We start from the raw sequence: 26,183 nt of genomic DNA, 5'->3' as shown, positions 1-26,183 counted from the left end.
TCAGTACTCCTTTCCAAATTTGGTACATCTCTGTCTAGCTCAAAACGATTAGAACCATTCCAACACTAGCTACAGAAACTGAGCATAATAGCTGGCATTTTTCACTGCCTGAGGAATATTCCTCAAAATTCCTTCATCACTCTCTTCAAGTTTTACTACTTTTGACACATACAGTAGCATAGGCTACTTCTCTTCCTTCTGGTTTTGAAGGTATAACTTAAGAGTCTGACAAATTTGATCAGCTAGACAATGGTTGCTTAACATCTTATCAATTTCAGACACAATCAACCTGCATCTAATACACCCTGGAAATGCAGTTCTCTCTCTCTACCACTAGATAGAAGTCTGATCAAGTTAAAAACTAAGCAGGGGTGGAAGATTGCATAATAATTGAAAAAAAAAACCCATAATGCCTATATTGGAATTATCACTAGACAAAAGATTACACCCCAGGTGAATTAAAGTGTGCAGGAAACTTCCCATCTTCAATTTATCATTAAAGTCAAAGGGAAGGAGGAAGAATGGAAAGGAAAAATCCTGTTGCTTCAAGTGTGAACCAGTTTCTCCTCCTGATCTGAACAAAAGACATAGATCACAAACAGACATGGCACTTGTGAACACCTGTGTAATTTTAATTGTTCTAGTACTATTTTTCTTGTCAGATAATTGATGTGTAATCATGTTTTCTGGTATTCTAATTTATGCTTGTCTGGCTTGCTGATGTTTGACAAGCCAAAGCAAGCTCATCTTTGAAATTAAGGATGGCCTACAGGCCATTAAGAAAATTCTATTTGGAACTTTATATAACTAAGAGTGCCAAATTTGGATGTTTATCCAAGATAAAAGACAGAGAAAGAAAATACAATATATACTAATACGAACCCATGTCCTGAAGGAGCAATGAAGTATAAACAACACTGCACTCTATTATCTGGCATCTGACGTCTGTTCACTCGAGATTCTGCATTCAGGTAGTCCTCAAATTTACTGTCAATGTAGTCGATAACTGGCTGCCAACTGCAGAGGTTACATGAATAAAAACCTGTAAGTTATATCATTTACATAAAAAAGTCCGTCTTTGCTAAGAAATAGATGTACACTATTTCCCCATGGCTTGCCTTTTTTTTCTTTTCTTTTTTTTTTTTTTTTTTTTAATTAAGACATTCCAACACAGCACATTTTAAGTGACCAGCTCCTCAACATACATCCAAGTTACATAGCTCTGGAGATACAATCTGTAAATTCACTGAAAAACCCTTTCAAACATAATTACCTTCATTATAATAGCATTAAATAGAACACTTAAGAACAGTAGCCAAAGGAATTCGCTTTACTGGTCACATCTTGTGACGGTACAGAAGTTGGTTCTGCACACTGCACAAACTGGATAAAGAGCCAAATGCTCCATTTACTTTAAAGGGAAAAGCTGACAGCATTTCAATGGAGCTATAAAGGTACTTGGAACTACAGTAGTTAAGGTTTTAAGCTAACTGAAAGAATGTCTTACCAATTACTATTATCCACAGCATCGCCAAATCCTGGTGTGTCAACTATTGTAAGTAGTAACTGAACACCACCCTCCTTGATTAAAACTTTTGACTGCTCAACCTGAAAAATGAATAAGGCAAGATTAAATTTTTAGCAATTTTGTCACTCATCATAAACACTGGGAAAAGCAATCCATGAATAAGTCGTCTTACAAAGAATTACTAACTTTTCTGCTTCAGACGAATACTGCATACATGTTTTGCTTATAAAGTCTCTATAAATTGAAAATCATTAAAGAGAAGAGTCATAATTTAAATGAAGTGATAAAAGAACCCATCTAAGTAAATAGGATACCTTAATATCTTAACTCCTGTCAACAGGAGAAACCCTAACCAACAATACTAATGCCAATATAAAAAATAAAAATATATATATTAAAAATACTTACATTCTGAGATATCCAGACATTCTGACACAGCAGGCATTATACTTTGGAGTAAACTTTGTCACTTCAAAGAAAATGACAGTTTTCAAAACTAAACCTCCCCCCAAGCATCTTAGATACTACATTTCTAGTCCTGTTAATGTGTTTTTAAGAATACATTTATTCTTCAGCTAGTATAATGCTTGGGGAAGGAATCATAGAAAGTGATGGTTTCCTGTTACAAACAGATTGATATTGGAAAGTAATATAATCTAGCTGCAATCTGCTGAGCTAGACCTCATGTGACCGTAATGCATTTGTTCCTGTTAGCTCAGGTCACTGATGGAAACCTGGCTCAGAAGGCAACTGCATCAGCACAAGGCACGATGCGAGATCTGGGCGTGGGAATGCGTGCCTCAAGTTGTGACCACCCATCGGCAGCACAGCTCAGTCAGCTTGCAGTAAGCATGTTATCAAACAGATTAAACACGTCATGACACAGACAACTTAGGCTGAACAGCAAATTGACTGCTACCCCTTTCTTTCTGCCAATACCTCCTTAATTATTGGCAATGCCAACGTCAAGTGTATCTGCTTAAGAAAGTGCTGTACAGCACTGTCGTATCAGTGTGATCCACAGTAGCAAGAAATTACAAATTACGAACTCACGTGAGCACGTTGGCTCTTGCCAACTGCTCACACATCTAAACACAGTTTTCCCCTGATATTAAGACAATATCTATTAAATCACTAGTGATGCTGTTTTCAAGATATGGATTCAAGAAATGAACAACGGAAGCCATTTATTTAGAGCCACACACGAGTTGGCAGACGTTGATGCCACCTGGTTGCACATTGCTTAACATTTCTTAAGTCTCCTGAATCCTAACTGGAGAGAAAAAAGGAAGTTAAATATAACCAGGTGAACACCCACAAGAACATTCAGTGAAGAATTATCAAAGTTTCTACTCTGAAAGTAAATCCTATCTGGATGGTCTCTTGACCAGCTCAAGATCTGAGATCGTATCAATGCAGATCAAGCACTTGCACATCCCTAGTTATATAGGTGAAACAGACACTCTCACAGCCACACCTGAACATTGTTACAAACACTTTGCAATCATTGGTTACATGATGCAATGTCAATCTACAAGATAAATTAACACTCTACACAAAGTCAAACTAAATACCTCTTGCACAAGCAAAACACTGATTCCAATTCAGGAAAAGAATACACAAAACCACAGAAAACAGTAACTAACTGCAAAGAAAGCTCCACATTTAATCTCTGAGTATGCAGGATATTATTTTTATCTGCTCAGCACTGGGGATCCTATCTGAGCCAGATCAATCCTTTTTACTGCTAGGTGTCAAAAAACTAACTCAGCTACACTATCGCTGTCCAGAGCATGCAATTGTCACGAGCTGGTTCTTCACATAACAAAAACACAAATACAAAATCAGTAAAGCAGCTTCATAAAACAAAGAGTCCCCAGCCCCAACACTGGTCTACCTAGATGCTAGTCACACAAGAATCCAGGTTGGGGTGGCCTGGGGTTGGGGTGGACTTCCAGGCCACCCAATTCAAACCCCTACTTGAGCAGGCTTACTGCAAGGTTAGGAAGGTTAAAGAAAAAAAAAGCCCCAATACACACACAGCCTGAGACACCACTAGGCTGCCTTTTCATTAACTGTGTAACTCCTATCTTTCTGAAAGCATCCAGTCCAAAACCTTGAGAACCTAGGAATACATGTAGTGCTTTAAAAACTTAATTGTGATGAATGTAATTTTTTACCCCTCAAGGGTTCTACAGAGAAATTTTATTGAATGCCAGAACTCACGACAGTAAACCCCAGTCACACAGTCAACTCAGCCAAGAGTTTACTACTGTCAAGCTTTAGCACACAGATTAACTTCTGATGCCTCGTATTCTTTTGGCTTTCTTGCATATAGTAACTACAATGCCCTCCTATAACTGAGCTCTTTGCAAGTGTTAAGAAACTCCTAACACTTTCAAAATATTAGAGATGGTAATGTTACGAGCTGTACTCTTGCCAAGTGCTTACAAGGTATCAGCTTTATTCTCCAGCACAAAAATTCCCAAGGAGAATCTTTAAATTATTAAGTACTCACAGTGGAATGCTTTTACAAAAGCAGCAATTAATAAACCATTATCTTGAACATGTGTTTATAACAAAGGAAAAGGAAGGTCAGAGATACTCAGAAATGCCACACCAAACATTTTTCCTGATTCTGTATGCTTGTAAAATTTAAGTGTGGCGAATTTGTGAAGCCACCTTCTGACAAATGGCCTGCAGTAACTGACTCTCTGCAGACAGTGCTAATACCTTACTGGGTGGTGAGGATTTAAATTTATTCTTACTTTCCATAAATTCATATAAGTATCTTGCTATCAGAGCAGGGTTTTCAAAATCCTACGGAACAAGAAACATTAGTTGATCAAATTAGATATCCTATGCTTGTGTTGTGGACAATCAGACAATATCCACCGTATATTGTAAGTGGTAGAGACTATTGGTAAGAGATAGTAGGTGAAGAACCTGCCATAAGGCCTCTGTAAAGTTGCATTTTTCTAGCCTAAATAGATGTGTCCATACATGGTCAAAGGCACAGAAGGCAGCAACATCTGGAAAAGATCCAGAAAAATTACTGTAAAATAGTGTCATTCATAGTTAAGAATCCAACTGCATCCTATCATCTGATTTACAAGTATTCCCAAGGGATTAATAGAAAACATTAGTTCGAGTCCTGGAATTTAAAACGTTTTAATAAAAGTCTCCTCCAAACAGCCATTTTCCCATGCACTCCAGTCAACTGGGTCACACTGATCTCCTTGGCAGTTACAACACAGCATTCACAACATGATGCTTGTTACAGCTTGACTACTTCTAATGGATTAAACAAGCTCTTACCATACTCTATTTAAGATAGTCAAATAATGTCCAGAGAAAATATATTTCATACCCCATCATTTCTGAAGAAGTTTCCTTTAAATTCATCTGACATCAAATCACTTACTACTAACCGGTTTTCTGTTTTCCATTAAATTAATACAAAGGACCTGCCTCACAAAACAACTTGAAACTGCAATTGTTTTCAAGCCCAAACCAGTTTGTATTTATCTATGCGAGATCTTACACAGTTTCTGATCAGTAAGTTATTCTCACCACATAGAAACAGGTGATTACCACCACCAAGACTTTAGAATGCTCTGGTGGCTTGTCTCATCTCTACTGTACAAAACCTTTGGCATCCTCAGCTTAGACAGATTTACACCGGCAAAGAGTACAAATCCCATGTGGATCCAAATAGCAGCTCCCACTGTTGGTACTTTGATTTAATGCTTGACTAGAATCATCTCCACAACATACACATTTTATGTTTTTATTAAACCCACTATATTTTCAAGGTTGTAGGGGGAAACAGTTTTTTCCTCACTTAGACACTGACAATGAAATAAGACAGTTTCAGTTTCCTTCTTAAAATGCCATGCTTACTGATTTTTCATTCAGCACAAGTAACTGAAAGCAAAGCAACATTGCACTACAAGTATACACAAACAAAAAAACCCTCAGATAAGAGTAAGCAGTAATTTCTTAGCGGAAGGTGGCCTTGAAATGTATTTTATTCCAATCATATTATTTTCTGAGTCATGACAGACCCCAGTACTGAAAGTAGTTTTGGCTAGCTCTTGGCCACCCTCAGGCTTTAGCCCACACAGTGGATGTAGGAAAAAATGCAATGGCTTTTCAGCCAGGGCTCTGTTCAAGCCCTGACCCCCTACTCCACACCTTAAAAAGAAAAAAAAAGAAAAAAAATTAAGTGAAGCTTAACAAAAAATATGGGGGTTGTCTTCAACCAGTAGATCAATAAAAATCAAATCACCTCTGAAGAATTCAAAAGGTCAGCATGAACAGATCATCTAACCTTGCCACCTAACAGATGAAAGTAGTTAACTCTGATTCCAGAAGCTATGTGCACAGTTTTAGTTCAATTTTTCTTACACTGATCCACCTTTAGACAGGGCAGCACTGAGTTATCTTTGAAAGATGTCTTGTTATTGGTTTTGTTAGTCTGTATGTAAATTCTTCCCACTTTTCCCAATCTAAAAAATAAAATGAAGTCTTCCAATGACAGGGAATCCAACCTATCATTAAGTTATTTAAACTATAATTCAATGAACATAACCTGAATTAGTTTAGCTTCCGCTAAACCAATGTATAATGAACGGTAATGAATGGAATCACACTACATCTCTCTTCCAATAAAAAACAGGTCATCCTCCTACCTAGTTTTCCAACAGGCACTGATTATTTCATATTATTCATATTATACCAGAGCTTAACTATTTGCACACCTTTTCCATCCCACTTAACATCTCTTTAAAACAGGTACATAAATTCCACCTTTCTAATTCAAATAATGGTCCAATGCCCCTGCTAGCAAGTTTTAAGTCATTTTGTCAGAGTCACTATGCTTTTATATTAAACCAATAAAGCAGCTTAATAGACATGACCAAAGCTTAGAGAAATAAGCTCAGAATGTTCAAAAGCTTTCTTCCAAATTAAAAGATTGATATTCCACAGCAAATGCATTTTGTATTAGTATTCAAGATTGATGCTGAGCTGACAAGCAACATCATTTAACCTTCTTAGTATGAGCATAACGTTTTCCTGGCCCAATGGTAATTATTCAATGTTTTGAGATTAGATTAAAAAAGCCTTACCCAAAACCCCTCTAAAAAACACAAACTAAAAGCCCCACAAACCAGTAAGGTCAGTGGATCATAGCACTGGAGCAGTTATTTGATTTCATTGAATAAAACATTTGATTTTACAGCTTCTGTTTAGCACCTTGCATACCCTCCTAACTCAACACAAGGCTTATGACCACTCTGTAATTGCAAAATCACTTCAGCCACAGCTGAGGTGGTCTGAGGCTGTCATTTTGCAGCTGGAAGAACTGGGCTGGACAACAGAAGCAATGCTGAGCACCCCTGGTCCTCATCTGTACAAAGTTAGATTATTACAAGCTATATTCATGAAAATCTTAAACAAGTGTCTAACGTACATCAGCAGAGATGAACAGAGCTTATGCATCCTTATTCAGCTGCTCAGCTGTGGAGGCAGAAAACAGCCCACTGAAATATAATTATTTCCTATGCTACCCACAACATTATTTATTTATTTCTTCCTATTAGGTGTGGAAGGTGTTTCCTATTAGGAATTTTTTTTTTCCTAATAAGATTTTTAATAATACAAAAAGCACGCTCCTTTTCTTGAGAGAAACATATAACTGATCAGTAGCAAATTATTACACAAAATGAATGGATCAACTTCAGTTTTCCAGCCTGACTAAATAATTCTGTTGTATCATGTACTTGCAGGAACATCTTTTTTGCCTAAGCACGGAGTCTAGTACTTAAAAGTCAGCCAGGTTCGCCCTAGCCCCTGACAGGTTTCAGAATAACAACTTATAATTAGAAAATGCACGACAAAGGATACAGGCTGCAGAAGATTGGTGGATACTTTCATACCTTATGTCCTTACACTTACGTCAAATCTTTTAACACAGTTTCTAAATGCCTGCCTTAAGCAGTCAAGGGGGTTAGTGCACATCTATATATTTCTACAGATACACTCAGTATTTTTACTGATAATAAAACATCCCATTTCCAAAGAGAACTGCAGCCATATAAGGTTTCTAAAATACAGGCAGCATGCAAAGTACTTGACTTCAAGGTTCCCACCAACAGACTACCAGTTTCAGAACCTGGAAGTTTTGTATAGCTAAGGTACACTGAAAGACACATTGAGCCTTTCTCGGTGCTTCACATAACTGCTAAACTTACTGGAAATACAGGTGCTTATGCGACAACTGGATCACCTTGCATTACTAGATTGTAAGTTACATCGTTCAAGCTGCAGTTTTTTCCCAGACATACCTGTACAGTCTTTTTAATTCTGTGTGAAGGACCTGGATACTCTGGGGAATACAATTCTGTTAAGAATAATGAGTTGATTAATGTTGATTTTCCCAGTCCAGATTCACCTGGAAGAAAACAAAACAGTGTCAGTAAAACCAGGAGTATCACAGCAGGTATAAACATTTAGATCTATATTTCAAATACTTTTCAAATGTAGTACCTGAAAACATGCATTCCGCTCTAAGGCTTTGAGAACCTGTCATGTTTTTGAATTTCAAGGAAAACCATGCAAATCCAACTGTCACTGTTGGATTCTATAGATGTTCATTTTTCTGATCACATTAAGGATTGAGTGCATTTAGCTCTTCTCCATTGCTCCTGTTACAACACAAAGATGATATCACCCCACGTTAAATTTTATAAACAAGCTATCTTCCTGGTATAACTTCCTAGCTTAGCCTGCTTTGGCGTTACAATATCTCCTTTATTTCAAGTATTATTTGAGAGTCTTATCATCAAGGAGGGGAAAAAAGAAAGGGGGTGAGGCAGGGGGTGGGAGAAAAAAAGTGAAAATTAATTCAGTCTCACTACTAAAGCTACAAGAGCTAAAATGAAGTTTCAGAACTGTGGTTTGCCTGGGAATTCTGTTGTTGGGGCAGGGGAGGGAGATTTGTTTTGTTTGTTGGTTTGTTTTTTAATTTGTTCATCAGCAATAATAAACCAGCCTTGCTAAAGAATCTGGAGGCACTACTGCCACAGCAATCCAAGCAAATACAGTTACAAGTCCCCACAGCAAAGCTTACCCCCCATTTACATCTCTACAGAGACAGGAGCAAGGATTTCAGATCAACTACTTATTACAGCATTTAAAAAAAAGAAGTTGCTTAGTTTTCTACTGTAAAGAATCTACTTCAACACAGCAATTCACACTGGCAACAAGAACCAAGGAAAATAAGCATATGAAAATGATGTTTTCTGTTTAAGTTTTCATATGCAGTGCTGGTAGTCATTGACCTAAACAGTCATGCAGGAATTTGCTCTTAAGCTAACAAATTTGGGTGCAAACTATATAGTTTCACTAAGGGAGGAGAATGAGCTGCACTGCCCCCGCACTTTGAAAAGAAAAAGCCTAACCTGCTAACCCCTCCATCCCCTCCATTCCCAACAAATAATGGTTGATTTAAAGACTAAACTCAGAAAGCTTCAAAACTGAAGTGCCCTGAGTTAATGCAAATAGTAGAGAGCTACAAAACAAAGTAGTTACAAACCTCAGCAGACAAGACCTTGTCTTGCCTGTAATAGCCAGCTCGATTTCATACACAAGCTAGCTTATACACATCAGCCATCTCAATTACAATGGCACAGCACAAAGTCTCTGTAGCACGGAACAGAGCAATCTGATTAGCTATACTGTAAACGGATTAGCAGCTGATGAAACATTGCAACCAGAGCTCCTGCAGGCTGGCTAAGTTATTAGTAGCGCTTGTTCTTCAAACCCCACCCCGTCCAACAGATGAGCTGGCCCCTGCTGCAAGCAGGCTCTGGCTACAGCAGCCAAAGAACAAGGAGATGCTCAAGTTATAACCCCAAGATAGCGGTGCTGGGAACACTAACCCAAACACAACAACTACCTGTGAGCCAGAGGGGACAGGCTTGCTGACAAGCATTTCATCACTACCACCGCAGGTTTTGACTATTTCTGTGGTCTGATGCACTAGACCTTTCAGAACTATGTGGTAAATACAACCAGACACTTCTAGGCACTGTAAGGGGGACACATCATCTGCGCTTGCAAGACCTTTAGGGTCCCTACCAAGTCTGCAGCAGAAAGAAGCTTCACAGCTTTCCAGCCTCATAGCGGCAGCTAGTTTCAAGTTTAACCTCCATCTCAAAACTCTGCCCAAGATGCACATATCATTCCAGTTAAACGGAAGAGCGTTTCATCCATCTACGGGATGCCTTGAAAGGAGGGGTCCAATTTTGCAAAGTACAATTCATAGCCTTTCAGCAAACATCACTTCTTTAGGTGAACATAATCTTGGAAAAGGCTCTCTACTGCACTATTGAAGAAAGATTTGTGTGTCAGATTCTAATTCAACATACAAAAAAGGGTTATCCCTTCTCCTCCCTTCTATTAGGGTTATTGCTGGTCTGGATGTGCTACAGAATTTGAAGTGGAAAACACTCTGAATAACCACTTCTCCTGAAAAATCACAGTGCCTGTCAAGTTGCCATTGAAATTCAACATATGGAAATAAGATTTTCAGCTTTGAAAGAATGTGATGGAAAACCAGCAGCTTGCCCTAGATGGTTCCTGCAGCTGTGGCACTCCATACCAAGTAGTTCCTGAACTGCTGAAGCATTACACCCTGAGAGGTTTGAGGTTTGTTTCCCCCTCCCTTACAGCAGCAAGGATGGGAAGGCAGTTTTGAGCTGAAATTAGTGAAAAAGACAAGTATGCTAAGGGTATTTATGCACCACCTTGTTCCCAAAGGTGCCCAGCCTCTTACATACCCCTAGATAACACTAAAGTCAGCAACTTTCATCAGCCAGTATTGATTTTTAACAGTTTGAACTGCTAAAATGCTACCAGTGATTGCAGTATCACATGTAAGAGTTTGCATCAATACACCAATCCTGGATGCAGTTGTGCCTTAGACCATGTAACAGTCAACACCTATGACGGTAGTAAAAGGCTATAATATCAAATAAAACAGTTACACTGAAACTGTAGGTAAAACCTGTACTGAAACATTCAATGTTGTACTATGGGGAGTCATGCTGCTTCCACCGTAATAAAACAGGAATGTCTCTGCTGACTACAAGGGAAGCAAAATTAAAAGAAACCAAGTGTATTTGAACAGTTCTAGCAGCCTTTTTGGACACAATAAAATATTCTGACCTTAGCTAACAGTATGGTAAGAAAAAAACCTAAACACACACCCCCAAACAAAACCCTCTGTTCTTCCCATGTAGAACCTTGCTCCACCCAAATTCACCTGAAAGGATTCCCTACTGGAAAGGCTGGGAATGCAGCTTTCAAGGATGCAATGGACTATGAATACAGCAAAACAAAACACAAGAGAACAGGGAAAACAAGTGGAATTTACTTTGCCTTACCATAAAAAAAAAAACACCCAAACATCCATATAAAATGCATCTTCCCACACTCATTAAGCATTTCTGATGGGATTTTGCCCTCTCACCATTACATAAAAGTGGCATAAGAATATAATGTAATAGAACCATTTCAGCAGTAATAACTTCCAATCATTCAATGCGCCATGATGCAGTTGGATCTAACTGCCTAACAGAGTAATTTTTAGAAATATCTTGTGTCTTCTGTTTTCAGCATGAAATGTTTTGTTTCCAAAAGAAAACTAAAAAACGCTTTAACTTTGCAGGGTAATCCTGAATCCAAGAGTTTAATCTTTTTTGATATCCAGCTACTGCTTTTACCTTGCCCTCACTCTCCCACTTAATGTTTCATATATGCTTCAGGTTCTTCTGGACAATTACACTGTTCTTTTTCTTCATTATTTTGTGTCTCATGTTTATCAGAAAATTAGTGTTTCAGAATTTCAATGTTTTCTCAAGCTATTTTCCCTCTGTAATCACATTAAAATAATGGAGCTGGCCACTCCTGGTAGAAATAAGCATGTACTTTACTAACACACTCCTGTCAGTCTTGCAAAGCACAGAATTTTTTGTCAGCCCTTACAGGACTAGCAGAAGTTCCAACTCTTCTCAAGCCTATGAATTTCTAAATGGCTGTACAAATATTGGAACTTTTCTTTTACACTTGTGTTAACTTGTCAAAAATTAGCATCTTTATACAGATGGCCCAACGCATATCACTTAAAATTAACCTTGGATAGCATAATTTCTTCTTCTGTGAACAAAACACTGATCAGGTACTTCCCCTTTTCTCCACACAGATGAGACCAGCTGTAACATGAGAAGGGAAAGAAAGAAAACCCCACACCAACACATTCAACACATTCAGCTTTTTGGGTTTTATCTTGAACATAGTTTTTTGGGGTCAGAACAGACTAACAACAACCATGGTAAATAGTCTCCAGAATAATATTAGTGCAGATAAGTATGGACAATTAACAATTTCAAAAAACGGATCAATGAAACGCAATCTATGGGAATGGGGGGAAAGCAGTGCTCCAGAAGTGAAAAATAAAGTAACTCGGGTTGTTCTCAACCGAGCTACATAAATCTTTCACCTTCATTTCCAAACCACTCTCTGTAAAGGAACCAGAAATCCTGATCTGTGATAATCAGTTAGAAAAATCTATTCGCAGCTAAATTGCAAGTGTTCAGTACATGGGGTTTTCTTTCACTTCAACTTCTATCCACCATCAGCTCATTACAACTTTATTACTGCAAAGAAACTTAAACTGCAAGCATCTCCTCCCTGTGATAATAGATATTAACTGTTATCCTTAAACCTTAATGATGCTGCTTTTTTCACCATTCATTGTTGTGACACATTGAGAAAGTGATACATTTCCAAACTACTCCAACTTTTGAGCCTCTACCATTCTTACGCAAACACCTACAACAGAAATGTACAAGCAGTCCACTCCAACTCAGTTTCCAATCTGATACTTAACTCTTTTTGGAGACTGCTATTTTCTCATTCATATATTACATCACTTGATAATACACCACACTACATCTTCTAGCTACCACATCACTCTGAAAATCCAGGATCAGTTTTCTACCGTGTTTTTAGGATCTTGTTTTCTAAAATCCAGGCCCTGAACTTAAAAATATTACTTACATTCTTAGATTTATGACCCCATACGAGAGTTCATTAAACATGTCAAGTGATCAAGATCACTAACTGATACTGAACAGTGTCAGTGTGCTCTGCACATTCTATTTCCTACCTCTTCATTAAATACGAAAGAAGTTACTCATGCAGAAGTCACCTGAAGTTCCTCTATTCTTCACTAACAATTACTTGGCTATCTACCAGTCAAACAGTATTTCATGCTTACACCCTGTGACAATCAACTGCACCGCTGGGAATGTGACCACACATGCTATCTGTACTTAGGCATTTCAAGTTGCTTTCCCAGACTCCAGGTGGGACTACAAGACTGCCTCAGAACCTGCAAGGAAAATGCTTTTGGCAATCACAGCATCATAAACCAAGACTTCAGTTAAAATGCTTGAAGAAGTATGCTTCATGTCTTGTCATCAAGAAGATGACCCAGTCTCCATCGCTGTATCCATTAACTGAGAACTGTAGCAACTGCAGATTCAGAAGGTGCATTAATGCCAACAGCTCTAGTGGACAAGGGAAGGTAACTCATCCCAGTGGGGCTTGTAGCTTATTAGAGACAAGCCACCAACACCTAACATCCCAGGGTAAATGAGTTTTCTACAAATAGCACAATTTATTTTAAAAGCTTCCACTGCATTCTAAAAGGAAGCCTGCAGTTAGAGTTACTTGATACAAACGGACACAAGCTGCAGTGGCTTTACTGCTTTATCAGAACAAAGATATCCAGCAATACTTTTCTTCTTTGATGTGAAGGGGCAGAGATTTTTAGTGCATCTGATAGCTCCAAAGAGTTGTTACACAGGGATAAAATTCAAAAGAAAAATTATGTACTTCTCCACAACTAACATATACAGACTATTTAAATCAAAGCATATTTTATTTTTAGCAGGTGAGCCTTTTTTCATGGATTTTTTTTCCATTTTATAAATTCTGATTATTGTGACAGATCTTGCCTAAAATATAATCCCATCAGTTTGATGCTAGTGACTCAAAGAGGGGTAAAAAGCTTGTCAAAAGACAAAAAAAATTAATGCATTTCATCTTTCATCCTTGTACAATTCAGTTTACCTGCATGACAGCACCTGCAGCTTTATGCAAATGTGCAACAGCTTTGATGGCACTGTAACACAGATGATTTTACTTTTATACAGAAGTGAAGCTACATGAATAATCAAAGAGCCTGAACTATACCGAATGGTATGATGGAATCGTCCTCTCACTGAGGGGAAATTATGCTCTGACATGTCATTTTAGATGACCACAAAAAATGAAGACTACAAGATGCTTTTAATTTTAAGTCTGATTTTAGAAGCTTTTGTAAAGGCTAGTTCCTGTGTTCAGCGCTCTACAAAATACAAATCAACATATCGAGAAATGGACAAGAAAATCCAAACTAAACCCATCCGGAGGATGGCTAGGAGCAGTATCATGCTGCACAGCTGCTCCCACGTATTTCAGCTCCAAGTAGGATGGTATCATGTGAAATCTTGCAAAGAGCTCAACTTTGTATTTTATAGAAGTTTATAAAAGGAAAGAAAGCCAAAGCTCCACCATTTCACAACATGAATTTGGAGCATAAATTATGAAAGTAACATCTGTTACAGCCACAAAGCTGATCCTAGCAAAACAAAGTAATGGGGAAATCTACCAGCAATAAATTCACTTTTGCCTATCAGCAACTGCATCAACAGCAACATAATTTGAGCATTCAGGATACAGTAGGACAATCTCATCAACTTTCTTAGAGCAAAATTTAAATTTTGAGTGCAAAAACTGAGGACAGAGTCTTGGTATATTGCTCTTGTCACAGATAGCATTTCAATGATTCAGAAAAGCCATTAAAAGCAGAGAAGTACTTCAAAAGAATATTGCAACAGATTCTAGATAGCATTTTTCAAGTATTATTATTTCCCCTCAAAGCAGAAACAGTTCTAGCTTTTTACAACAGACAGGTTAAAATGGCCATGAAACAATGGCTTCACAGGCGAGATTTTTACTGCTGCCAAAATAAATGGTCCCCTACTCCAAACCCACCACTTGCACTAAAATTCATGGTGAGGCAAAAGCGACGCAGCAAACCAGGGCACTAGGAGCCTGAGGATGGGAAAATGAGGGAAAGATGACACCAGACAGATGAGGTAAATCAAGACTACAAGTTTCCAAAGAGAGGGGATGGTAAACGTAAAAATCTGTATTTAGGAATAGACCTCTTCAGTGCAACAAAACCACCAACAACATTTCAGAAGTTAAAGAATATGTGGCGCTTCATGAAGGACGTCACATCTGCTCTAATTATGTACATAGGCTTTGCTCCTGATAAGTAGCATGTCTGCAAAGTAGCCATTTAAAATAGGATATGTTACTTAAACATGAGGCAAAGGAAGCAAGTTGTCAACATTTTAAAAGAAGTTCTAGTGTAGTAAAACCAAGGAACCAAAAATGAATAGTTACTTGTGATTTTAGTCCTTCAACATGACTGCAGAATTACAACAAAAAAGATCCCACGGCATTAGTCCACCCATATCTAGTATCAACAACAGCTGAAATGTGACAACCTGGGCTTCAGCATCCAAGCTCGCATGGAATTACAAGTACGCAGTTAGCAGCTGCAGTCCAGGCTTGCCAAAGCTTACTTCACTGTTTTCTATGGAAAACTCCTATGTCTGATCAAGCAGTAGTCATACTGCAATGCAGTTTCAGAGACATTACAAACAACAAGAATTTGTCAAAACTAACCTACACAGAAAACCTAAATGCACAAGCTGTCTGTGAAATAACTAGGTTAAGGGATTCAATTGGAAATGACAAACTGCAGAGTTCCAGGACAACCTCATAACCAACATATACCTTGAATTTTCACAGGCGTTCACAAAGCCAAAATAAATAGCCTTCACAAAAGAAGACGACACCCATATTGCTTCAAAATGAAAGCAAGAAGAACAAAACAGTTGTGAAAGATGCTTAAGAAGGATGCTCTCTTTAAGGCTGACAAAGCATATATCTGAGACCACGACTGCTTGGTCTGGAAAAATTATGCATCTAGAGAAAGCTGCAAAGCTGGACTTAACTCTCTGGAGACATATACAGTGGCAAAAGTAATTTATTTTTTTTAAATTCATATAATTGGGGAATTAAAAAAAAATACAAAGACATGATACAAACATGAAATTTGCCATCTATACATTACTATTGACAACTAATGGTACAGCATTTCCAGTACAAAATTTTTAACATTTGCCAACTCAAGAATGAAAGGTATATTAATCAACAGATCACAGATTAATTAGTCACAGTAGGATCTTTCATTACTTGGGCAGAAATAAAACCCACACAGCTATCTACAGGCTGGTGAGAAACTTATAAAATAGTGATTGGGTTTAGTTTGTCTTTAAGACTGAAATACTTGGTACAGACACAGGGTCAACACCTTAGGGACAGTATAGCTTACATTACTTGCATTCTACTTAAGAACAAGCAGTGTTACAGATCAACTCCAGCAAAAGGAGAGAGAGGTGAAGCACATTAGTTATGGTGTTACTCAAATAAGCCACCCAACTGATACATTTAAGGTACAAATATCACAGAAAATTTCCAAAGGACAATGAAGAAAATTATTGACTTACTCAACACTGCATCAGCTCTTCCCTTGAAAATTCACAAAAACACAATAAAAACAACTGGAAATAAGTGCTGAGTATTCTCAAAATATCCCAGGTGGGACATTCTGCGCTATTAAGCCAATCCACACCAAAAAAAAATAAAAAAAAATCTGTCTGAGGACTGAACTAGTTTCTAGTGCCAGTCAAAATTTCTTTCAATACCCTATACCTTGTCTCTTGATGCCTTCGTAATGTCTTTGGAAGCACTTGCTATTGCAGGCAGCACAAGAGAAACTATGTTAGTACAGGACACTTAACTGCCACAAGTGGCAAGAGAAAGGCATAGATAGCTTGACAGAATTCTGCAAATTTAGCCCAGAGATATTCTTTTGGGGTCAATAAGGAAGGAAAAGTTAGGGCAATGCCATTTGCAGGTTAGGATAATTCTGCTTTTCAATATTTGGTCTAGTGTTAGTCCAGGAGCAATAGGATTGCAGAGATGTGCTCTACTGGATGTACTGCTGCTACTTCAAAGCAACCTTGGCAAAATACACAAATCTGATACCTCAATTACTTGGGGATGGTTACATGCTTTTGTTTAGAAGAAAGTTTCTGTTGTAGTGGTAAAAATGGGTATTTCTTCTTTAACAAAGGCTGATGTAGGTTGGAATAAGCCTGTGTTGTAAAAACTACACCCTTCTTAATACAGTGAGAACTGTTTTGCTTAGGTGCTAAGCCATTGCTTCCAAATTGCTGCCACCACTATTCAGTTTCCAAATAATTACTTAGAGGAAAACTGAGCCACTTTTGTAGCCAACAGCAGAAGCATACATTTACAAAGCTGAAAGGAAAACAGATAGGTCCAATGATAAGGTGATATCCTAAGACCTGTCTAGTGTGCTTGTTTGTTTTGCAGCAGGTAAGAGTGAAGGACAGACACTGGAGGTGGACCAAAACTCCTCCTGGAATTCCTGCCAGCTAGGGAGGACACAGCCCAGAGCCAAGGACACAGAATCAGGTAAGTCACAGGCTTGCCTTTCACAGAAGGTGAGGATGATATTCAGTGAGTTCAGGCAAAAGAAAAATATTTTAGAGAAGTTTTATATTATCACAAATTCTTAAATCATTCAGTCAAATGCAATGAAAAAAAAACCCAAACCCCCAAACAAAAAACAACCAACCACTGATTTGGTAAGTTAATGAAAATCTGACATCCTCTCTTTCTCTCTCAACATCTGCTGAGCTGTCAGCTATTGGTTTCTGCTACGCCTGGCACTGATGCAGCAGAAAAGTGGTGAATAAATACTTGCCTATAGTCAGTTTCCTCTAAATTAGCAACTTTGTATCCATTCCAGCAGCTTATGCCTCCACAACCTAACAAAACAAAGAAATCTTGCAATTTTTCCTGTATTACAGTGTAATGGTATCCCTTTAAATGAGCCTTTTTAATACAAAATATCACCAAATCTTACCTCATCTCCTATTTCAATATTTTTGCTGCTCTAAGGCTCTGAGTTTCACTGTGGATTTTAAATTTACTTGCTTTTGTAGGGCTAGAAGCACATAAAATATTGTAGTAATTCCTATATTCCATATGTTAGAATAAGAGGATACCGCCTTTGCAGTACTGTAGATTTTCACTTCATATGAACTTTAAAATCTGCGTTGAAAAAGTCTCATGTTGCTCTCCCACAGCAAAAAAAAGTCCCACTCATGTCCTTGAGTAACTGTCAGATTCCTATTCAAGTTTGTTGTTGAAAGTGATATATCATAGACTTGTTGATACTGAAACAGTAATTCTGCTAATGAGACTTTACAAAAAATTAAGAAAAGCTTTAGTGATGCATGGAAGTCCAAAGAAGACACATCTGATTAACATGTTATTTATTTACAGTTTAACATATGCAAAAGCTCACCATGTAATAAAAACTTGGGCAATCATTTGAAAATACATACAAATACTGTTTCCATACGCCACAAATATTTTGTTTGAAAGGTACATCCTAAACAACTAGCTTAAAGTCAAGACTGTATGTGTGCTAAAGTTTTATAAATGACACATTGTTTAAGTTGTTCTTTTTAAAATGAGGAAGAAAGACTTGCCTTCATCCTACACCACAGGGGAAGCTACAACAACTACTGTTTCAAGAAAGTGTCAACTCAAAAGCATGTTTCCAGAGTTACACATCTATTAACATCAGCTGATCTGATGCATGACTTCAGCTGTGAAGTGCTACAGGTTGTGCTCTTCCCCGAGATCTCAACAATGTCAGACACACACAAAATCCACTAAATACAACTTTTAAACATTTACATAGGAGTATTTTTCAACCGCATCCTACAAGACTGACTCGTGCATTGCTTCATTTAGTACAAAGGTATCCACAGGATAAGCTGCTCTTCCAACTATAGAAATCTTAAATTTCTTTAAGGAGAAGTATCTCAGACAAACATAGATCCTTCATTACAAGCACCACAGTACAATTGGCAATTACAACACAAGATTTTTAGCCAAAAGCAAGCATTATTTCAATGCAACTGAGACTCATTTTGACAAGTTTCTGAAATAAATGCCTAATCACTGTCTTACCAACTAGTACTGCCACCAAAAAACAAAGTAAAAAAAAAATTAAATCCCAGCCTCCTTGCCACCCTTCTTTGTACTGACACAAGATTCTTCTTTTGCCATGCTGCAAACAGACTGAAGACTAACCTTCCTTGCAGCTCCCAGAGAACTCTCCAGCTGGATTTGCACACTAATCCAATTTGGGCTGAGTGCTATTAGTTCTTTCAGCAGCAGCACAGACAGACCAGGTTAAAATCTGAACTTCAGCCTAGAGGAACAGCTGCTATTGTTGGATCACAGTTTTTCCTAATTAAACCACAACGACACTTCAAAAATGCCACTGAGGCCAGTATGCCTCTTCAAGGACTTAAAAATGATGGAGAATCATTTCTATTCTTACTTATGCAACTGACACCCTCTACATCAACCAAACTTTCCCATCAAAGCATCTTCAAAAGGTTGCCCACTATATTAAGAAACAGTGTGAAAACGGAATTCCAGCATCCATTGAAATAAAAAAGAAAAAATAATAATAAAAAAGAGATGACTCAGTGGAAAAAAAAAAAGCTCTGCAGGAAAAACTAGTCAAAAAGAGGCTGACCACATATGGAATGCACAGTTTAGGTTTTTTTCCCCTTTGCTTTGTTCTGTTTTTCATTAAGCAAGAAAGCCCTTCAAGTTTTTGGGTAGTTCCCCCCCGGCCCCCAACAAAAAGTACTCAAATCTTATTTTCCTAGAAGTCACCATAACCTGATTTGGGAAAAGAAGCTCACAAGCGCAAAACACTGAAATTAAAATACTAATTTAAATTTTACAGGTTTTTTTAATGTCTGTAATTACTGAAAAGCTAGGAAAAAAATGAGAAAAAACACAAACCTTGAAATAAATAAGTCTAATAGCAACTCCAGTGCCACTTAAAGTGGTTTTCTGTACAGTGTTTTATCCATTAACATCTGTGATGCGAATTGTCCTTGCCATGTTCCGAAGGGACACCTCTCAAAGGAATCAGCAGTCTTGGAAGACAGCAGCTCTCATTATTTTCCAGTGGTAACTTTATGCTGGCCACATTACAGATCTACCAACACTAAAATGATCAAAGGAGGACTAGAAAAAGACAGTTTCCCACATCCAACTGGTCAGTGGAAAAAGAGCCATATCGAAGTAATCCACTGGTATTGATATGAAAAAAAAATAAAAGAAAAAAAAAGCAAAAAAAAGCAGCCAAATGAGGTAAAGAACTGCAGAACAGAACCATGGGTAAGGCAGTGACTGCCAAGAAATCTGCATTGATTCTAATATTTTTGAAAAGGAAGATGCAAGTCTGGATTCTTCCTATCTGTTTCCAAATGTTATGGTTAAAATAGGTCATTGTGAGTACAACATCCTTGTAAAAGAAGCCGGTGGAGTGGGGTGATGAAATGGGCACATTTATAGTTTCAATATCAGTTACTGTTCAAACTTACTATGATGAAAAAAACAGGGCAAGTTTTCGTAATTGAATATCCACAGTGCTATCAGAAACTTTGTTCTCAGAAGTAGAGGCAAGACAACAGCCAAGTCACGATCACAAAAATGAAGGACTAAATCAAACAGCCTAAACGATAGGGAATGAAAAGCATGAAGCCAGCAGATTCAGTAGTTATGTCGCACCGTAAGACATACCAAAATCAATACTCATCAAAAGGTAGACCAGCATGCAAGCATACACCAGAATCAACAGAAAACCTGGGGTTCGAATGAGGGGAACTGGGAGAAGAGAAGGTTAGAAAGTCTTTGAAATGTACAAGGAAGTTTGAATAAAATTGAAAATAAACTGCCAGCTATATCTGAAAACAGTTGCTCTATGTTGGCAGCCCAAATCTACACTGCTTCTGAACAACACTTCTCAACAGTGGGGCACTTAAGTCACACAGCCTAATCAGAGAGAAAGCAAGGACAGGACCCTAAACAGAGTATCATACCAGCAGAGCAGTACTAATCACCCCAGCATCCAATTATGCTGGAGTGAAATAGTCCTACAGCAAAATCAATCAGAAAGCTGTGGAAAATGTTTTTAGGCAAGATTCAGACTTCAGCAAAAATCTCTGCTGCACTGAGCTGTGTTACAGAGTACATCAATAAGCCCTCTGCTCTCCCAAGAATATTGCTTCCAAAAATAAACATAAACAACTACAACAAACTCCCTTTTCACATTATATGTTTCAGGTTAACTGCTTTTTGCAGTTTCATGCAAATTCATCTACACTAAAATAAAGATCAAGGTTATCACTACCACCCCTGCAAAACATCATCTTTCCTTCCAAATTTCCATGAAGATTTTTTTTTATCCCCGTTCATCTCTAAATAATGCTTCATTTAAATTATAGGCCTAAATTGCTCCAGAGATAATTCAGGTACTGAAATGACCAACAGACTTACTCATAATTGGACATAACTGGCTACTTTTACCACCAGAGTGGTATGTTTCATAACATCCTCCACTCCCTCAACTGGGGATGCAGCACTGCAATCTCGTATCAGGACACTCTACTTTTTTTCTCAACTATACATGTAAAGTTAAAAAAAAAAATTATACCTTCTTTATTAGCTAACATCCTAATTACTGGAAAAGGAGCACCCTCCTGCCTCTAGCCCCCTGCAAAAAGAATATAAGATGTATATTCTTTTCTCTTAGATCTAAGGGCTTCTGCTCTCCCCATCACAACCATAAGCTGTGTCATTTCTGCTGCTTAAAATAACCCTGAAGGACTAGACATAAAGTCTGCATATTTCTGGGTAATTTTTTTTCCTAAAACATACCTAGCTATGATTCTGAAAGGAGCCGTTTAAAGCATATGAAATAGAGATTTAAGTTGAAACACTTCTTAAATAATGAAGTATTTCAACTAGCCACTCCTGAAATCCTTGTACCAGGCCTACTGAAGGTATTTCAGCAAAAAACATACGCCGAGTTTTGGGGGGTTTTGTTTGTTTGTGGAGGAGGTGCAGGGGGGGAGCATGGTTTTGTTAGTTTGGAAGTCTTCATTGCAATGATTAAAAGGGCTAATTAGCATGAGTGAGGGAGACTCCAAGGCGTGCTGGATGGCTTCTTCCAGTCCCAAAGTAGTTTTTAAGCTATTATTTATTTTAACATAAATAGCCCATAGAGAGTACATTAAGATCTTTGAATTGATCAGACAACAGTAATGTCTGCAGCACAGGAAGAAACCAAAAGGCCAGTTTGAGCTATAGTGCCTCTGACTGCAGATACAAGATACTCTTTAGCATTATATTTGTTTTCAAATCAGGTCAGATTTGCTCAGAGCTACATTGATTTCACAGCATTTGTATAGAAGCACAAAAAAAACTGGTCACATCTTTATCACTGACTAGATTTTAAAGAGTTTTTCACTGGTTTATTTTTGCTGCTAGGATCAATTTCCTAATCTTAAAGATCATTACAAGTATTGGCCTTTACTCAGCAATGTTTGGAAGCCCCTCAGTTCCAGTACAGACACATCGTATCTGTGTTCCTGCATGCTGCTTCATGCTTAAGTGACCACCTTCAAACGTCACAAATGGGAACAAACAGCAGGAGAGGGAGAAATATCATTAAAAACCCAAAATCAATCAAAGAGAAAACAGAACTATCTGCTAATTTCCTCATTAGGAAAAGCAAACACTGCAAGCCCACTGCAGATTCTCAAGTGCTACCTGTCTATGCCAAACACCTCAACATTTATGGGACTGAGATGAACAAGCTTGAAGCTTTTATCACTGACAAGTTTGCAAGAGTTGACAAAGAAACCTATCAATAAAAAGCAGTCAGAACTACTCTGGCTAATTCGATGTAACTTGAAATATTTGTTACAGCTTACAGCCTGCACATTAAATATGTCATGCGCTTTTATGGATTCTCAGAGTTTCTACACACAAAAAAACTCAGGCTTCTAAAACTCGCTACTAGACACCTTGCTGCTTTTTTTTTTCCTCCTTTTAAAGAAACCAGCGTCACTTCACAGAAAACATGAAATACTTCCTACATACAAGAAAAGCCAAACACAGCAAAATTTACAGAAAAAACTGTACTACAGGAACTAAGACTTGACTACACCTAAGGCCACATTTACGCTTTTACTGGAACAGCTATGCTCAGAAAAATAGTCTTAATTTGTAAACAGTTAATATTGGCTTAATTGCAAGTATACACTCACAAAAAAATTATAAATTGTATGTATTATTAATGTATAAGATACTCCATAACTGACAAAACCAAATTTGGGTTTCTAGACACCAGTAGCCACCACTTCCTACCAGGCAGGCAGTGCAGGTTCCTCTTTCAGCCCTCTTGCCTCTCTTCCTGAAAAGCATCCTCAGCGAAAGCCTCAAGGCAGCCTGACTGAATGCTAAGTAGCAAATGGACCGTATTAGATGTAATCCTTGACAGAATCTTCTGATTTACTGGTGTTTTCTGAAAGAAATAGAGTTCACATTCTGCCAGACTGCCCTATGATGTGAATGAAAGCCCAGTAAATAGGAACGACTGCGAGATTCACTTCAAAAATGGAATTAAGGTCAGAGCTAGAACTGCATTAGATACAATCATCTAGCACACCATTTCACCACATCAGAAACACAAGTGAGCCTGACAGCCAGTAGACTTGTGCTAACCAGTCACCTAACACCAACTCTAGAATAGGAAAGGCTTGTTTATATTGTCCCCCAGGGAGAGAAGTCCAATAATCCTACAAAAATATTGCAGAAACAGCATCTATATAGTTAAGGACATTCCTAGTCTTCAGCACCTTTTGAAATTCAAGGGGTCCCAGTGTCGTCTAGTCAGATGGCGGAGTAAAAGGGATCTCTCACAACTGGCAGCATGAGCACTACGTCTTCCACCCATAAGGAAGAAGTAGTGCTCTGGTGCCAGACAAAAGGTATGGGGAAAAAACAGCACCACTACTTTACACAGACATCTATAATCTGGAGTTAGACTATAAAAGCACTGATTTTAAAACGTGAATGCAGAATACTTCCCCAGTCTCAAGGGGCTCTTTCATGTGATCACTGCTGGCCTTAGTTATTGGAAAGCTTTTTGCTAGATAAACTATCCAATTATATGGGTATAATTCATATTCAATCCAGAAAGGAAACAAACCTCCCTTTTTCCCTTTCCTCAAAACTTAAGGGTCTGTCTTCCCACACCCAGGATGGCAGTGAGGAAGTAAGCTTTTATTCAAGCAAAAGAGGAACACACCCTAAACTGTTTTTTCCCTATATTTCATATACATCTGTATTAATGCATTTGGACACCAGCTTCCTTACACAGAGCCTTGCTGTTGGCCTGTGTCCTCCTTTTCCCTTCAGGTGCAGAAGCACTGTTTCACTTACAGGAGAACAGCACTTTCTAGTCCTCATCCCCTCACACTACCTAAGGCAGCCCCCACTGAGTCAAGAGCCGCTTTTGATGACCCCACCAAAACATGGTGGTGGTTTGCCAAGCAAGGCAGCAGGATCTAAGCAGAATAGTGCCCTTCCAGAGCCAAAGCTGAAAATTGTAACAACACTGGTGCCCTGGAAATGAAATATAATTATCGGGAACAACCCGTTGACTCCACTATCAAAGAGTGACTAAAAATTAGTTCTCTTAACCTTCTATTCAGGAATACCACTCAAGAAAACAAGCCTGAAATAGCCTGTGTAAAAAAACATGCAATTTTTGCAACCACATTCCTAATCTCTGAGATTTCATAACCCACTGAATACTTTTTATTTACAGCTCTAACATTAGTCCACTGATTCAGACAGCTACATGCTACAGCTACAGAACATGGTTAGATTATTTTGAGTAGTATTTTGGCAAGTATATATGAATGTCTTATAAGAAAATTAATTTAGCACCTTTGGATAACAGGGGAGAAAACTTAATGCAATCTCTGTCCTCACAGTTCTGAACATGAAGCACAGCACAGTATGTAGCAAGCCTACTCCTACCTGGAACGTGTTATTATGCACCAGATCTCATAAGACTTCATAAAAATGTGAAGACATTTGAGAACCTCATTGCATACAAGCTTATACAAAACAAATCAGTATTACTGAAAAAAAACCAAAAAAACCCACACCACTGCAGCTTTAAAGTTGTCCTTATCTTTTTCACTCATTTCTTTCCAAAGGCACTACTGGGCCCAAAGCATAGATAAAATACTATTTCAGAACTTCAGTGCATTTAACTGAGAAGGATCAACATTAAACTACTATATTTCATAAACCCTCAAACAAAAACTGCCAAGGAAAACATGCATATAAGACAGAAAGCTCTATTAATTCATCCTGTTCACAGCATACACAAACAGTGCTTAGTTTTGATTTATGACCGGTACTAACTACTAATTAGCAGGCTTACAACCAAGATACTAAGAAGCCTGTTCTGAAAGGCAGGCTAGAGTAGTTTTGACAAGCTTGAGTAGTTAAATTATCACCATGGTACAAGTCATCACTACGCATAAACTCAAATGTGCCCAACAGGGAACATTACAGATACAGTAAAAAACAAACAAAACAAAATACTCCACACCACCTTTCAAAAACAGCGTTACAAAACAACATAAATATGCAAATTAAAAAAGGTAAATTTGTCCTGCATTTTAGCGAAACTTTACTTTGTTGGGAACTCACATATGTGTGTGTTCAAAGTTTTCTTTGCTACTTTGCAGACTCTCAAAAAAAAAAAACCTAGCCAAAACCACAGAACCACAATTTCTATATGCAGGTTTTGTTTATCAAAAAAATATAAAATCCATATTCCCATACTGAATACCTCCTATGTATTCCTTTGCATTCTTTTCAGCCATACTGGACTCAAAATTAAAAACAGTATGATCTGCTATTCTGGCTGTAGCTGACATAACTATGATCTATAACTCTAGATGGAGACTTCAGATTAAAGTGTAATGCCAAACACCCTTCTTTGAAGCCAGTAAACTGACCCAGCTTCTCAACAAGCTGCAAGGCAAAAAGTGAGAAAACCCTTCAGAACGGCAGTAGGCAACAGATCCATGACATGATTTGGACCATGAACAAACAAACCACCACATCCATGCACCAGCCAATCCTGCACTTAACCTTTAAGGTGCCTGTCTCTGTTAGACATGAATCATTTAAGTCGGGGGGGAGGGAGGGGAATGAAGAAAGAGGATTACCAAATGGATTACCAAATGTATTTAGTGATACTTTGATGACAGAAAGGGCAGGACAAAAACACATTTAAGCCTTCAAGAGGAAACACCCAATGAGCTCACATGTAACCAGCAAAAAAGCTTCTGATGAAAGAGGTATGAAGAAAAGCCCCATGATACAACATTCAGACCAATTC

General features: G+C 38.0%; 1 protein-coding gene across 3 annotated transcripts in view; it reads right to left on the bottom strand.

Annotated features, from left to right (window-relative positions):
- Window positions 1-26,183, bottom strand: part of SEPTIN7 (septin 7) — an 80,729-nt gene that overhangs the window by 19,584 nt on the left and 34,962 nt on the right. For all 3 annotated transcript variants that reach the window (XM_080383341.1, XM_080383340.1, XM_080383342.1), the window contains exons 3-5: window positions 7,879-7,985; window positions 1,508-1,608; window positions 883-1,017 (exon numbers count right to left, since the gene is read on the bottom strand). In XM_080383341.1, the coding sequence (XP_080239467.1) occupies window positions 883-1,017; window positions 1,508-1,608; window positions 7,879-7,985 (343 nt within the window). The remainder of the gene's footprint in view (window positions 1-882; window positions 1,018-1,507; window positions 1,609-7,878; window positions 7,986-26,183) is intronic.

Source organism: Falco punctatus (genome assembly GCF_963210335.1).
Source record: "Falco punctatus genome assembly, chromosome: 4".
Taxonomy (NCBI): Eukaryota; Metazoa; Chordata; class Aves; order Falconiformes; family Falconidae; genus Falco; species Falco punctatus.
This window is presented reverse-complemented; position numbering and strand designations above follow the sequence as displayed.